This window comes from Staurois parvus, unplaced genomic scaffold, assembly GCF_062004578.1.
Source record: "Staurois parvus isolate SC_StPar_1 unplaced genomic scaffold, SC_StPar_1.0 ptg000222l, whole genome shotgun sequence".
Lineage (NCBI taxonomy): Eukaryota > Metazoa > Chordata > Amphibia > Anura > Ranidae > Staurois > Staurois parvus.
The window spans coordinates 1046829-1063432 of NW_028318018.1; the positions used below are offsets into that span (position 1 = coordinate 1046829).

Below are 16604 nucleotides of genomic sequence, written 5' to 3' on the forward strand. Positions count from 1 at the left end.
TTGGGGGGACCCCATGCCGTTTTTTTTTTAATTTCGGCGTGGAGTTACCCCTTAATGTCCATGCCATACCAGAAGGGCTTGGTGTGGATGGGAGGGGGGATCCCACACTTTTTTTTTTTACATTTTGGTGTGGAGTTACCCCTTAAGATACATACCAGACCTGAAGAGCTTGGTGTGGATGGGAGAGGGGACCCCATGCTGTTTTTTATTTATTATGGTGCTGGTTTTTAAATGTAATTCTCCCTTTTTTTTCTTCACTATAGCTCAGAAATTTAGCTGTCACTTCCCCTCCCCCCCAGCTAAAAGAGAAAGTTTTCTTGGAATTTATACACCTAAAGGAAACAGTGTTTACTTTGAGTTTAATAAAAGATACAAAGTTTTCTGTAACTTCGGGGAAAGTGACTTCTAAGCTTGTGAACTATAGTGAAGAAAAAAAAAAGGCCTCATTTGCATTTGAAAATCAGCGCCGACATAAACTTTGTATTGCAAAAAAAATTATTAAAAATTGTGTAAACCGAGTCATTATTTTCAATGGATTTTCATTCGTAAACCGAAAATTCCGTTCCCCGAGGTGTTGGTACACCGAGGTACGCCTGTATAAGTATTGCAATCCTTTGTATTGGGATACATAGAACCAACATACATCTGAATTGGTAACATAGCACAACATTTGTGTCACATTGGAGATATCTGGTAGTTACACTGACCTTGCCCAGGGACCTAGGATTGATTCACAGCACAGAAATACAGGCAGGTTTAGTGTTCAACAGCTCTGTGGATTAGTGGTTAGCACTACTGTCTCACAATGCTAGGGTTGTCGGTTTGAATCCCAACCATGGCAATGAATTTGCAAGATCTCTGTGTGACTACCCTAACATACATGTGCTGGTGGCAGCATCTTTGCTTTCTGTCTAAATGATCCCGAGAATGTGAATTAGAATGAGGCCTTGTCTGTTCAAACACCTTTAAAGTAGCACCTTATGTGAATGTCAAAGGATGGGATGAGATAAGGGCCTGGACTAATGATTGATTGGATAATGCTGGTTTGCACTCCACCTCCTTTTGGGAAAGTTTGTCAAACCATGAGAAGAGTGAGCGAAAGAAATGGATTAAAAAATAAAATAAAATAATGGCATGGAGTCCCCCCTCCCCCAAATCCATAACAGACCCTTATCTGAGCATGCGATTTCCATTGTAGTCTATATGTGAAATCGCTACAAAATGCTGAAAAAGTTAGACGAGAACTACTTTTGAAATTGTGCTGCAGCAAATCGCTTACGTTAAGACACTCACATCCACATTCATTAGATCCGATATCAGGTACAATTTCAATTCCCAAATCGCATCTGTAATCGCGCACCCTGGATGCGACTTGGCATGCGATTTGCATGCCATGCGACTTGCAAATCGTATGCCAAGTCGCACCCTATTGTCTGCTATTAGAGCAGTCACATGGGTGCGTTTCCGACACTGATTTCTATAGTAGTACATGTACTACTTTTGTGACGATTTGCATAGATATCTGTGTCAGATGTCTTGCAAATCACAAGGAAATCAGCATCTTCACTGTACGTCGCACAATTTCTAAATCGGCTTTGATGTGACCGCGGTGTAAGGCCTTTTTATGTTTGATTTCCTGAGTGTTTTTCCAATTTATGGGAAATTCCGCATACTAGCAAAAGTGAATTGACATTTTCAGTATTGCATGCGAGATGTGGTCATGTGACTGCCTTAACTCATGCGATTATCTGGAGTGAATTGTGCCCATAGGGCCAAGAAATATTGCCAATAGGGTTCCCTTTCACATCCCTGTTCAATGTTCTGTTGTATGCTGCACAGGTACACGTCACTGTGGCTTTCTTTCTGACTCTGATTTGTGTGGCCTGTATACCAAGGGTTACCGCAGGTGGGAAGAGGATTCATCAGGTGCAAACACTTTCTCTGACCCAATGAATGACAGTGGTGGGTGTGGCCTACCTTATATAAAGAGAAGCAGTAGTGGCTGATTTTTCCTTGTACAGGCCACATTATTTCTGCAAGTCCTTGTCTGTGGTGGTTTGGGGGGGGGAGATATTGTGGTGAATTGCCCCAGGCCACACTCACGTTGTGTTTTGATGTGGGCTGTAAATTCTTCTTGTTCTTCCTTCTAAGGTGTGTTTGTGTGTTATTGTACAATGATTGTGTTTATTATCTTTGTATTGTAATCCTAACACATGTCCATTGCTCTGCTCTGCCAAGTTTGCTTTATTTAGAATGAAATGCAGTTTTCAGACAAACATGGTGAGAAATGTATATGTGGGGGATTTGGGGAGGCGGGAGGTGTTTTTATTTTGGCACGTATGTATTTTTATATTGATATTTTGATCTGCAGCTTGTTTTGTGAATAAGCCCAAGTGATTCATATTAACCGTTTGTTTCCTGCTGTAACCTGTGAAAGCACAGTTCATTAGAAGTATAATCTTTTAAATTGTAAGCTCTTATGAGCAGGACCGTTCTATTTTAGCAACATCAATCCTGTGGGGTTTTTTTTTCACCAAGATATTGAATGTAGCTTTTTGTTGCTGTCCAAATAAATGTGGAATGTGTATTTGATCAATAAACATTTGTAGTATGTATTTTTTGGGGGGGATTATTTCATGTTCTAGTTGAATGTTGCACAGTGGCTAAATGGTTAGCACTTCCACCTGGCAGTACTAGGGTCATTGGTTCAAATCCCAGCCACAGCACCTCCTGCCTGGAGTTTGCATGTTCTGCCTGTGTTTCCTCCAGGTACTCCGGTTTCCTCCCACACTCTAAAGACATGCTGGTAGGTTAATTGGATCCTGTCAAAAGTGGCCCTAGTATATGTTTGAATGTAAGTTAGGGCTCTTAGTATGCCCCTTGAGGGTTAGGGACTGATGTAAATTTACCACATCTATATGTAAAGCACTGCGTAAATTGACAGCGCTATATAAGTATCTGAAATGTACTCGCACCCCTAACACTTATTTTTGCTAGCTATATAATATGCCGAAATCTTCCTTGTTAGAGCGCACATGTGCAAGTATGTCCAAACTAACAAACCAAAAGCCCTCTATTGCACCACAAGACCATGTTATGTACCAATGAATAGGTCGTGTTCAATGTGCAGCTAGCTATTCTTTTTCTACAATCCTCTTAACAGTAATAAATTGGGCCCCCGATTTATGTTGACTTTGGGCCTTTACTGGCAAATATATATTCACCAATGTCATATACTCAGTATAGCTACAAGCATACATTCACCAATGTCATATACACAGTAGAGCTGCAAGCATACATTCACCAATGTCATATACACAGTAGAGCTGCAAGCATACATTCACCAATGTCATATACACAGTAAAGCTGCAAGCATACATTCACCAATGTCATATACACAGTATAGCTGCAAGCATACATTCACCAATGTCATATACACAGTATAGCTGCAAGCATACATTCACCAATGTCATATACACAGTAGAGCTGCAAGCATACATTTCCCAATGTCATATACACAGTATAGCTGCAAGCATACATTCACCAATGCCAAATCCACAATAGAACTGCAAACATATTTGCAAATGTCATATACACAATGGAGCCGCATGTAAAATTGCTATGGTGCACAAATAAACACCAAGACGGCTGTTGGAGGAGGCGCTAGAGCAGCTGTCATACCGGAAATACGTCATGACGTTGGCGGAAGGACGTTTGCACACACCCGGAAGTGGTAGTGGGGAGTGTGAGTGGATGGGAGTGTAGTTAGGAGGCTTTAGTGGTCTATTTTTTAGTTTTGTGAATTGTTCTTTTGTGGAATTCCAGACCACATCTGGACATGGCGAGATCGCTGTTCTCCACCGAGGAGCTGATCCTCATTGGCCGGGGAAACATTACTAATTGTTGTATTTTCAGTTGAAAACATGTCCAATTCCAAGATCCAATGAGGTACATAGCAGAGGTTCAAGGTTCTTCCTAACTATACAGGTGGCACAGACACAAGCATACACCCAGGGCCACTGTTAGATATCACGGAGCCCCGTACAGCATACCTGACAGCCCCCCACCGCCAGAGAAAATATCCAAATTATATTTATGGTAAAAATACACTAAAAACATTATTAATGGACATAATCCCAACCATATTCCTGTGAAATCTAAATGATAAAACTGTACTGAGTTCATAAATAAAGCTGTGTGTAATGGAGGTCTTGGGGCTCATTCACATGGGTGCTGTGGCCTGTAGAGTGGAAATCAGTGGTTGGTTTTTGTGGCTATCGCCGTTTGCAGGCAACCTATGTTACACTATGGAAATGCTGCAGGTCATAATTTAACAAGCATATGGGTGCAGGTGTACAGCCCTGAACACAGACAGTGAGCATTCAGGGCCACTTCCCCACGCCTGCACACCTGTCAGATGACAACCTGTGTTCATACAGCTGCTGTGTCCCCATAGTGTAACAGGTGTCTCCAGCCACATGAACAACCCCCTCATTCATGCTGTACAGGACAGAGGACCTGGGTGAATGGGGCATTTTTTACTTTTTTTTCCTCAGCTCATTAATTTCAATAGGCTGCCTAATGTGTGGGAACATGCAGGAATACTGCAGGCATGTTATTGTAAAAGTGTGTTGCACCTAACCGCACAGTAGTGTGGTGCCATGCGTTTTGGTGGCTGTGAATGCTTCTGTGTTTACTAGACACGTGGAGGTGCAATTAAGTTTTCATCATGGTACCTGCGCACATCTGCAGAGGGCATTGCATTTCTTTGCTGTGCTGGAAAATGTGTGTTCTTGCATGCGTTTCTGCACAACAAATGGTGTGAACAAGTCCTAAGGGCCGGTTCACACTATAGAAATAGTCTAGATGTGTTCCTGATGTGTTTTTGCATGCACTTTTTGATGCATGTTTAGCGTGTTCCAGAGCATTTTGGATGCATTTTTGATGTGTTCCACTGCATTTTGGATGCGTTTTTTGTGTGTTCCAGTGCAGTTTGGATGCATTTTTGACGTGTTCCAGTGCATTTTTTATGCATTCCAGTTAATTTTTTTCCCCTCTCTTTTTCTAAAATTTAATTAAGGACATGTGTGTTTTAGTGCGTTCCAGGGACGTTTTACCGCATTCCAGTACAGTTCTATGCATAAACAATGCAGCCTGTTTGACTTTTTTGGCAGCATCTGCAACGCACTGGAACTGCAAGCGCTGATGTGAACTATGACATTGACAACCATATAACCTTCTTTCTGTGCGTTTTGGATGCAAAAAAAGCAACTGAAACACATGTAGTGTGAACTGACCCTAAAGGTTATTATAGGTCAGGGAACGGGACTGACCAGGGATTGTGAATTCAATCAGACTAGAGGTGAGATACAATCAGCAATCGTATAATAATGTGAGATCTGAGCTGGAGGTGATAGGAAATGAGACACATTACCAAGATCAATAAATAGATACAGACAAAGAGTGGGGCGGGGATATATAGATTGGCAGATGGAACAGGTGATGACAGGGGGGGTGGGGGAAGGGAACAGGTGATGACAGGGGGGGTGGGGGAGGGAACAGGTGATGACAGGGGGGGTGGGGGAGGGAACAGGTGATGACAGGGGGGTGGGGGAGGGGGACAGGTGATGACAGGGGGGTGGGGAACAGGTGATGACAGGGGGGTGGGGGACAGGTGATGACAGGGGGGAACAAGTTGTATAAGGAGACAGGTTTAAGGGCTCGTTCACACGTGACTTTATTTCTAACTCTCGCCATACGCCCCCATGGCATTGGACAGGTGTTTGGGATGAGTTTTTTATGCTCCTCAAATGCTCCCCAAACGCCCTATGTGCGGTTTTGAGGCATGTGATAAGCATTTACCAAGCGTTAAAACTGTGCCACAAATGCCTGTAATGATGGTAAATAGTATTGATGCTCCGAAAATGCATCGCAACCGCACCGCAAACGTCTGCCAGGCATTTGAGGAGCGGCACCATAGACTTGAATGGGAGGCTTCAACTCCTCCTGACTCGACATGAGGCACCAGTTTTGCCATGACGCAATGCTAACGCTTCAGTGTGAACAGCACTGTGTGCTGCCATGTGCAGAATTTTCATAGGCGTTTGAGAAGCGTAAAAAATGCTTCCCAAACGCCTGTCTGACGCCTACTGACAAAGCTAGTGTGAACATAGCCTTAGAGAAGAGAAACAAAGTTGTAATGAAATATAAACAGAAAGAAAATTGAAAGTTTCAAACTTGTCAGAAGAACAGGACGCAGGTAAGAGTCACTCCCTTTCCACTTTCTAGTCAGTAGCCAAAATCTTAATTGATTAATCTATATTGCTGGCACTGACAGAACCCTGGAAATTGATCTCCATATTTTGGGCATTCACAAATATCAAGGAGCTTACAATCTAATGCAGGCCATACACGGGTTGAAAATCGGCCAAAAAAAAAATCAGCCAATTTTTGCACCATTAGTGGGTTAGTTGGTCGGCTGTTTTTCGGGGTTTTGGCACATTTTTTTTTATCAGCAAAGTTGGAAAATTTTGCGGCTGATTTTGACGATCGGCTGATTATCCCGGCAATGATGAGCAAATCGGCTGATCGTTTTACTGATAAAAAATCTGCGCATGGGCCGTGACCTGCAAGAAGAAGAAAAAGAGGAAGAAGAAGAAGAAGAATTCCAGTCTGCTATTACATTATACATGAAAATGCTTGTGGTTGCAACAATATATCTATTTGTATCCAAATAAAAACATCTGTATCTGAAATGGATACAAATGGATATAAATGTTGCAACAGCAAGACTTTTCATGTAAAATATAATAGCGGAGCTCACTGCAAGAGACAGAAGTAAAAATGCCAGCCGTAGACGGGACGAAAATCGGCCGATTTTTTTTTTACCCTTGGTGGTAATGTCGGCCAATTGGATGACTGATATATTTTTGTTTTTTAAAAAACAACTGGTTTTTGACATATACTAGGCCCAATTAACCTAACAGTATGTCTTTGGAGTGTTGGCAGAAACACACCCGTGCAGAGAAAGCATGCAAACTGGGATGCAGACAGGTGCAGCCATGACTGGGATTAGAACCCATGACCCAAGTGCTGTAAGTTCTGAGGTCTAACCACTAAGCCACTGTAGGAGACACAGTTTGAGCTGCAATGTAGAATAGTTACATTGTTTACAAATAATGATAAAGCGAGCGCTGGTCAAATATAAAATGGTATTACACAATATAAATATAAATCTAGGTATAGATATGAAGGTAGCAGCTAGCACTCAGGGTATTGGCAACAGTCCCAGAATAGAAATATGTTACAGTAATAGTGCAGCGCTATAAATGCATGTTATCAATCATAAACGCATGTAAAGTCAACAAAGTGCAAATAAGTGCAATAATGATGTAAAATGGTAAATGGTGCTAAAAAAAGTTCATATAATCATTCCTGAATAATGGAATGTCCTTGGTGTGAGAGTACCAACTCAGAGAGTGCCTATGAATGGCACGTGTGGTTTATCCGTGACGGACAGTAGTGCATGGACTCGTGAAAGGTAATCCACCCTTGTGACGGGTGTCCACTCACCATAACAAAAGTATTAATGTGCATGGGTTATACACATCACACATCTGGGGGTGCAGCGGTATGCTGGCAACTATGGGTTAGTCATCCATCCATCCATCCGGGTGGGTGCCAAAATGGTCCTGGGGAGGAATTAGCTCAGCCACAGGAGCCAGAAAGGTGCTTAATAGTGTAGTACTTTATTATAATGGTCTTGAGTAACAATTTAAAATATCCACGTGGAGTAAATAAAAATAATAGCAAAGTGAGTACCAAGATGGCAGATGCTGCTCAATGGCGGTGACATGGCATCAGCAATAGGGCTCCACCCAATGCATTTCGTGTACCAACACGTCCTATTGGTGTACCCTGAGGACGTGCTGGTACAGGAAATACATTGAATGGAGCTCTATTGATGACGCCACGCCACCGCCATTGAGGAGCGTCTGCCATACTGTCCGTCATGGATAAACCGTCTGCACTACTGTCCATCATAGATAAATCACACCTGCCATTCATAGGCACCCTCTGAGTTGGTACTCTCACACCAAGGACATTCCATTATTCAGGAATGAGTATATGAACTTATTTTAGCACCATTTACCAGTTTACATCATTATCGCATGCGTTTATGATTGATCACTTGCATTTATAGCGCTGCACTATTACTGTAACATAGAATAGTTACATGATTAAAGAGAATGCAGAGATATAATTATATTAGGAAATTAGAACTAGATACTGAGATATAAGTGTGAAAATGTTTGACATTTGAAAATAGAATAACATTCATTAGGAAATGCATTAGTTGTCTGATCATTTTGGAGAAACAGCAAAAAAAAAAAAAAAAATATAGGTGTACTTTTTACTTTAAATTCTAAGTATTCTCATATACAAATATATATGCAAACAGAAAAACGGCAATGGGAAAAAGCCTGCAGTTGTGTGCCATCTAGTGAACATATCCGGTATTGCACCTAAAAATGTGCCAAACGCGATTCTACATTTACTAACAGGAAAGAGTCTACAAAGTAGACGCCTTTCAGAAGACTGACAGGTCTAGATTGATTGAATTTAGTCTGCCTGAATGTTCAGCATCTGCTGGTAGACTCAATTCTTAGTAAATCAGGGCCATGATGTCTAATTAAAGAGAACCCGTCACCACAAAATGCGATCATATGGGGGATATTAGTTCCTTATATGTTGGCATTACAGTGAAAAAATGAAAGGTGCACCCAAACACCTAAAACCCCGCCCCCTAATCATTGAGTTCCCACATACATACTAACCAATATTCCACCTGTGCCTACATACAAGATCATGGATTGTACCACACATTACATCACGCCATGCATGCCGGAGTGAGAGCAATCCTTCTCCATCCATTATTCAGGGTCACCTCTACACTGAGGACCTGGAAAGGCTTTTATAGCGCCCCCTAGGGGCCATTTCTGAGGACAAAGTTTGTCATGGTTTCATCATCACACCATTGTAGGGCTGGGCGTGTTAGGTATCTAGTTACTCAGCACAACCTCCTTTGTTTCCTGTTTTTGGGTAAAATATTGCATTTGTTCACTAGATGACACTAATTCCTATAAAACGTTGCGCCATCTAATGGCGGAATGCACATTTTCAGCTGTAAATGAATGGTTGGTTTATTATTGCTGCTTGGATGACCTTCTATCCTTCAGTGTGTTCTGTACTCACAAGTGATGAGGATGACCTCAGTGATGGAGATGAATCCATGCCTGATGAAGGGAACTAAGGGCTCCACTTATAGACCATTCATTGGACGGAAGAGACAAGTGTCCATCCAGACATTACAAATTCTGGACCTATGTGATTTAACACAGTGATTTCCTTTGATTGTCAGCTCCATCTAGTGGTCATAATGCAGTATTTTCCTGAAATACCTTCATCAGTAAAAGTCACAGAATATGAAATGATGGTCCCTATTTGGAGCCAATGATCATATGAAATAAAATGTGGCCAAAAGATGTCACAGCCGGGTGAATGCCGGTCACATTTATTAAACTTTTATTTAATAGATCTATAAGTGTTTGTGAAATCTCCCACCACAAAATGTACTCAGCCAATCACAGGGCAGGACTCCATTTTTATTCTTCTCCTGCCATCAATGGCCAACCCGGTCCCACACTTCATCCATGTCTTTGGGGACCTCTGATCTCCTTATGAACTGTTTCTTCCATGATGAAGATCAGCCATGGAGTATATCTGAGGTGTATATCAGGGTGTGCTTCTTCCCCACATGAGAGCTGGGATGTCCAGCAACATTCATCTAGAAGACATTTCCCGCACTCAAGGCACTAATACACCTCCAGGGTTGTGTGGGATCCCTTATGTACAGGAAGACAGGACATCAGTGAGGAACATTTCCCTCACTCAGGACAGGAAAGTGGCTTCTCCCCCGTGTGAGATCTCTGATGTCTGTGAAGATGGGACTTCTGTGAAAAATGTTTTCCACACTCAGGACAGGAATATGGCTTCTCCCCCGTGTGAGATCTCTGATGCCTGGAAAGATGGGCCTTCTGTGAAAAATGTTTTCCACACTCAAGACAAGAATATGGCTTCTCCCCCGTGTGAGATCTCTGATGACTGGAAAGATGGGACTTATCTGAAAAACATTTCCCACACTCAGGACAGGAATATGGCTTCTCCACCGTGTGAGATCTCTGATGTGTGTAAAGACTGGTCTTGTCTGAGAAACATTTCCCGCACTCAGGACAGGAATATGGCTTCTCCATGTGAGATCTCTGATGTGTGTGAAGATTGAACTTCTGTGAAAAACATTTCCCGCACTCATGACAGGAATACGGCTTCTCCCCCGTGTGAGATCTCCGATGTGTGTAAAGACTGGAATTGTTTGAGAAACATTTCCCACACTCAGGACAGGAATATGGCTTTTCCCCCGTGTGAGATCTTTGATGTGTATTAAGATAGGACTTACGTGAAAAACATTTCCCACACTCAGGACAGGAATATGGCTTATCCCCCGTGTGAGATCTGTGATGTTTGCAAAGATCGGATTTCTGTGAAAAACATTTCCCGCACTCAAGACAAGAATATGGCTTCTCCCCCGTGTGAGACCTCTGATGAATTACAAAGTATCTTTTTGTTGCAAAACATTTCCCGCACTCAGGACAGGAAAGTGAATTCTCCCCCGTGTGAGATCTATAATGTAGAAGAAGATTACGATTTCTTGAAAAACATTTCCCGCACTCAGCACAGGAAAACAGCTTCTCCCCCGTGTGAGTTCGCTGATGTACAAGAAGATCACAGTTCCTTGGAAAACATTTCCCGCAGTCATGGCAGAAATACGGCTTCTCCCCCGTGTGAGATTTCTGATGTAATTGAAGTATAGATTTCTTTGAAAAACATTTACCACACTCAGAACAGGAATATGGCTTCACCCCTGTGTGAGATCGCTGATGTATTTCAAGATTGGTCTTAGCTGAAAAACATTTCCCACACTCAGGACAGGAATATGGCTTTTCCCCTGTGTGAGATCTCTGATGTAGATTAAGACTGCACTTCTTTGAAAAGCATTTCCCGCACTCAGGACAGGTATATGACTTCTCTCCTGTGTGAGTTCTGATATGCACCTTAAGAGTATATTTTAAATGGAAACACTTCCCGCACTCAGAACAGAAATATGGCTTCTCACTCGTGTGAAATCTTTTATGCCTATCAAGACCGGATTTAGAACTGAAACTTTTCCCGCACTCAGTACAGGTATATGGTTTCTCCCCCGTGTGAGATCTTTTGTGCACATTAAGACCAGATTTACAATGGAAACCTTTCCCGCACTCAGTACAGGAGAATCTCTTCCCTGTTGGAAGGTCGGCCCGGTCCCGCACAGTCTGAGGTTCCTCAGGATACGAGGAATCCGATGGTCCATCTACACTGGGTGGTGCCGGATGGACATTGGAGGGAGCCGGGTTTTCTCCTGGACTATACTGTGTGATGTCCTCATCTTCTACTTTCCAGTCTGGAGACAAAGTGAGACAATCCTCGGAGGTTTTCCTCATCTCCCGGCCATGGACTAAAATACAAAGACAAAGAGGATTACTAGACAGGAGCTGATTGGTTCCCCCAAACCAGGACTCCGCCCACATCAGGCAGCTTGGTCTTTGAGGAGCTTACAATTCCACCCTCAAGGGAACTAGGAAATGGCTCCTCTGATCTCCTACCAGGTCATTTCTTTATTCATGGACCTTAGTCAGAGAGTGAGGAAACAACCAGAACTGTCTTTTATAGGAGGGACAGTGATGAGGGGATTATAGGACGAGGGTCCCCACCCCCTCTATCACTCATCGCCATCTTCACAACACAAGAAGTACTGCACTTCCTTATTTACTCCATGATTTAGTCATGAAGAACAGCGGGGCTGAGCCCCACCAGAGGTCAGAGAGTGAGGATGGGGGGAGAACAACCAAGATGAAGACTGGACTGATCCTGAAGACCACCATCATTGGGGTATTGACTCCTCCCTCATTATCACTTTCTGTTTAACCACTTCCCTCCCGCAATGTACTGTGGCCGGGCAGCAGCTACAGGAAAAACGATGTACCCGTACGGAATGAAGATCACTATGTCATCACATGATCACTATGTAAGCAAAGCTGTTATGAATCAATCTCATTCATAACAGCTCTGCTTCTCTTTCTAGTGAGCTTAGATTGGTCCACAGTTGTCACATGATACATGGGGCCAATCTCAGTACCCTGTACCATGTGACCAGCTGCAGCCAATCACAGATCATTATCCTGAGCTGTCAAAACTTACCTCATTGATGACAGTGGATGAATGAGTTTGGTTCTGACAGCAAGCTTTGCATTGCCAGCACTAGTGTTCAGCCCCTCCACTGTTCTTCACAGAAGATTTGTACCAATTGTGGGCCAAGGCAATTTATACACCACAATACATGGCCGCCCCCCAAATTCAGCTCTTGTCACACAATTCACATGGAACTCTATCACCGTTTATGAAATTAAAACGTTTTTGGGCCGAACCCTCAACATGGACATTACAGAAAAGAATGAATTGCAGTCATATTGGTCCGCAGACCCGATTCATCGTATGTCCGTGTTCTCTGCTGGTACATATATGTCCAACATGGACCAGCAATGTACTGGAACGTCGCTGGACTTGGAGTGGTTATACCGGGAGGATGCTTGCAGCTACAGGCATCATTCTAGTGCTGGTTTATTAGCTGGTGGGCGGCTTTCATGTAAAAGTAATCCTAGTGGCCAATTAGCTGCAGAATTGTTTTTACAAGCAGTGGGGAGGGATACCCTTCCCCCTCCTGCCGCCTTCCACAGTTTTCTGGGGCTCTCCTGTCTCACAGGGGAATCCAAGAATGCAGCCAGAAGTTCTGCCAGCTGACCATAGAGCCGATCACAGACCAGAATGGCTCCAATCATCTCTAAAGTCTAAGAATTCGGAAGCTACGAGCATTTCATCCCTTCAGTTGCGCAGGATATAAACAGCGCCATTTGTAAATTGGGAAAGCATCTGATCACACTGATCTTGGTGAGATTAGATAATGTAAGGGCAGAGGAGATATCCAGAGTCTGATAGACCCCAGATTTCTCAGAAAAGAATCTATGACAATGCCCATTGAAGTTATCGGGGATATTTGCATTCCCTGTGATAGCATTAAAAGTGATTTAAAAAAAAAGAAAAGAAAAGAAAAAGGGACAGTTTAAAAATAATTTAAAAAAATCAAAATAACTAAAGAAAAAGAACAAAAAGAAAGCACCTTGCCCCCCCGCGCACACATGTAAACAGCGGTTGCACCATACATGTGAGGTATCGCCACGAACATCAGATCAAGGCAGTAATTCTAACACTAGACCTGCTGCGTAAATATAAATTGGTGACTTGCATTGCCTATCGATTATAAAAATGTATGTCATTTGTTGCCATTGCACGGGCATGCACGATTTTAAAGCATGTCGTGTTTGGTATCTAATCACTCGGCACAACATCATCTTTTATATTGTATCAAATAATTGGGCAATATATTTTTTTTTGTGCATTAATATTCTAAAAAGTGCATTTTTCCCAAAAGATTTGCGTTCGAAAAGTCACTGCGCTAATACTGTGTGGCGGAAAACATTTCAACTCCCACGTTTTTACTCTCTAGGGCCTCTGCTTTAAAAAATATATAATGTTTGGGGGTTCAAAGTAATTTTCTAGCAAAAAAAATGTTTTTCATGTGAACAAAAAGTGTCAGAAAAGTCTTGGTCTTGAAGAGTGGGTGATGTGGGACATAAGCTTCTAATGTTGGCCCTGAAATCCCAGGATAGTAGAAGCCCCACCCCCTCCAAATGACCCCTTTTTGGAAAGTAGACACCCCAAGGTATATTTGCTAAGAGGCATGGTGAGAGTTTTGCAGATCTCATTTGTTGCCACAAGTTTTTGGAAAATGAAGAAAGAAAACAAAAATCTATTTTTTCTTTTTCAAAACGTGACAAAAATGTTATCTGTAACATACTCACCATGCCTCTTATCAAATTCCTTGGGGTGTCTTCTTTCCAAAAAGGATTCATTTGGGGGGTTGGTGCTATCCTGGGTTTTTAAAGCCTCCAAAACTGTGATACGTAGTGGGGATGTGATATGAGAAAATATGCCCTTTGAAAGCCTGAAGGTGGCCATTGGATTTTGGGGGCTTGTATGTGGCTAGGCTGCCAAAAAGTCTCTCACATGTGGTACCCCCATACTCAGTAAAAGTAGCAGATTGTATTTTGGGGTGTAATTCCACATATACCCATGGCTTGTGTGAGCAATATATCATTAAAGTGACAACTTTATGTAAAAAAGAAAAAAATTGTCATTTTCAAAAAATTTGTGGCAAAAAATAAAATGTCCCATGGACTCAACATGCTTCTCTGCAAATTCCTTGTGGTGTCTACTTTCCAAAAAGGGGTAATTTGGGGTTGATTTTACTGCCCTGATATTTTAGCACCTCAATAAATGTGATGAGCAGTCAGAAAGTAAAAGCTGTAAATTCCAATATCTATACCAGTTTGTAGACGCTATAACTTTCACACAAACCATTGAACATACGCGTATTGGGACTGTTTTTTCCAAAGACATGGAGCAGAATACATTTTGGCCTAAATATTTTTATTAACTTTGAGTTTATTGGATTTTTTTATAACTAAAAGTGAAAAATACAGTTTTTTTTCCCCAAAATGTTTGGTCTTTTTTTGTTTCTAGCGCAAAAAGAAAAAACTGCAAAGGTGATCAAATACAACCAAAAGAAAGCTCTATTTGTGTGAAAAAAAATGACAAATTTTGTTTGGGTGCAGCATTGCATGACTGTGCAATTACCAGTTGAAATAACGCAGTGCCCAACAGCAAAAAATGGCCAGGTAAGGAAGGGGAGTAAAGCCTCTGGAGGGCAAGTAGTTAAGACCCGCCCTTTTTCTGACACTTTTTGCTTACATGTAAAAATCCTAATTTTTGCTACAAAATTACTTATAACCCCCAAATATAACATTTTATAGCAGAGGTCCTGTCAGGAGCCGCCACGATCCGTGGCTCGGCGCAGTGTGCCTGTTCACGCTAGTGTACGGGCACTAGGTCCTGGCCGGCTGCGGTGAAGACGGAACCCGCGTATGCGCACTAGGAGCCGCGGGTGCGCGCCTTGCACCAATGACAGAGCAGGGCGCAGTATTTAAATGGTGGTTTTGCTAATTTTTTATGTCACATGATATTTGCTCAGGCGTTTTTTTTAATGCTATTTTTGGGGGGAAAATATGCTTTATTGAATTTTAATGCACACAAACACAATAAAGTACCCAGTTTTGTTGGAACAATATAAAATAATATGGTGCTGCACCAAGTAAATAGATACCAAACAAGCCACGCTTTAAAATTGTGCACTCTTATGGAATTGTGCAAAACTATGGTAATAATTTTTACTGTTTCTTTCATTCTTTTTTTATCACTTTTCATGCTATCACAAGGAATGTAAACATCACTTGTGACAGCAATAGGCAGGGACATGCACTTTTTATGAAGAGATCTGCGGTCTATAACACCCCATATGTCTCCTCTGCCCTAAAAGCATCTGATCACACCACCACTTGTACACTGTAACAGATGGTGGGATACTGGTACAATGACAGATGTTTATGTGCACTTGTACACTGTGACAGATGTTGGTGGGACACTGCTACAATGACAGATGTTTATGTGCACTTGTACACTGTGACAGATGTTGGTGGGATACTGGTACAATGACAGATGTTTATGTGCACTTGTACACTGTGACAGATGTTGGTGGGACACTGCTACAATGACAGATGTTTATGTGCACTTGTACACTGTGACAGATGTTGGTGGGATACTGGTACAATGACAGATGTTTATGTGCACTTGTACACTGTGACAGATGTTGGTGGGACACTGCTACAATGACAGATGTTTATGTGCACTTGTATACTGTGACAGATGTTGGTGGGACACTGCTACAATGACAGATGTTTATGTGAACTTGTATACTGTGACAGATGTTGGTGGGACACTGCTACAATGACAGATGTTTATGTGCACTTGTACACTGTGACAGATGTTGGTGAGACACTGGTACAATGACAGATGTTTATGTGCACTTGTATACTGTGACAGATGTTGGTGGGATACTGCTACAATGACAGATGTTTATGTGCACTTGGATACTGTGACAGATGTTGGTGGGACACTGGTACAATGACAGATGTTTATGTGCACTTGGATACTGTGACAGATGTTGGTGGGACACTGGTACAATGACAGATGTTTATGTGCACCTGTATACTGTGACAGATGTTGGTGGGACACTGGTACAATGACAGGTGTTTATGTGCACTTGTATACTGTGACAGATGATGGTGGGACACTGGTACAATGACAGGTGTTTATGTGCACTTGTATACTGTGACAGATGTTAATGGTTCACTAGTGACAATGACAGATGTTGATATTTCAATGAGACAATATTGCAGATGTTGATGGGACACTGGTACGCTGTTACATATGTTTTT

At 42.1% G+C, this 16604-nt stretch overlaps 1 protein-coding gene across 1 annotated transcript in view; it reads right to left on the reverse strand.

The window, feature by feature from the left end:
• Window positions 1-9187: 9187 nt before the first annotated feature.
• LOC149460679 (uncharacterized) overlaps window positions 9188-16604 on the reverse strand; it is a 103585-nt gene continuing 96168 nt past the window's right edge. Inside the window, 1 exon segment of the mRNA XM_089679366.1 lies at window positions 9188-11606. Coding sequence (XP_089535492.1) covers window positions 9948-11606 — 1659 coding nt within the window. The 3' untranslated portion in view covers window positions 9188-9947.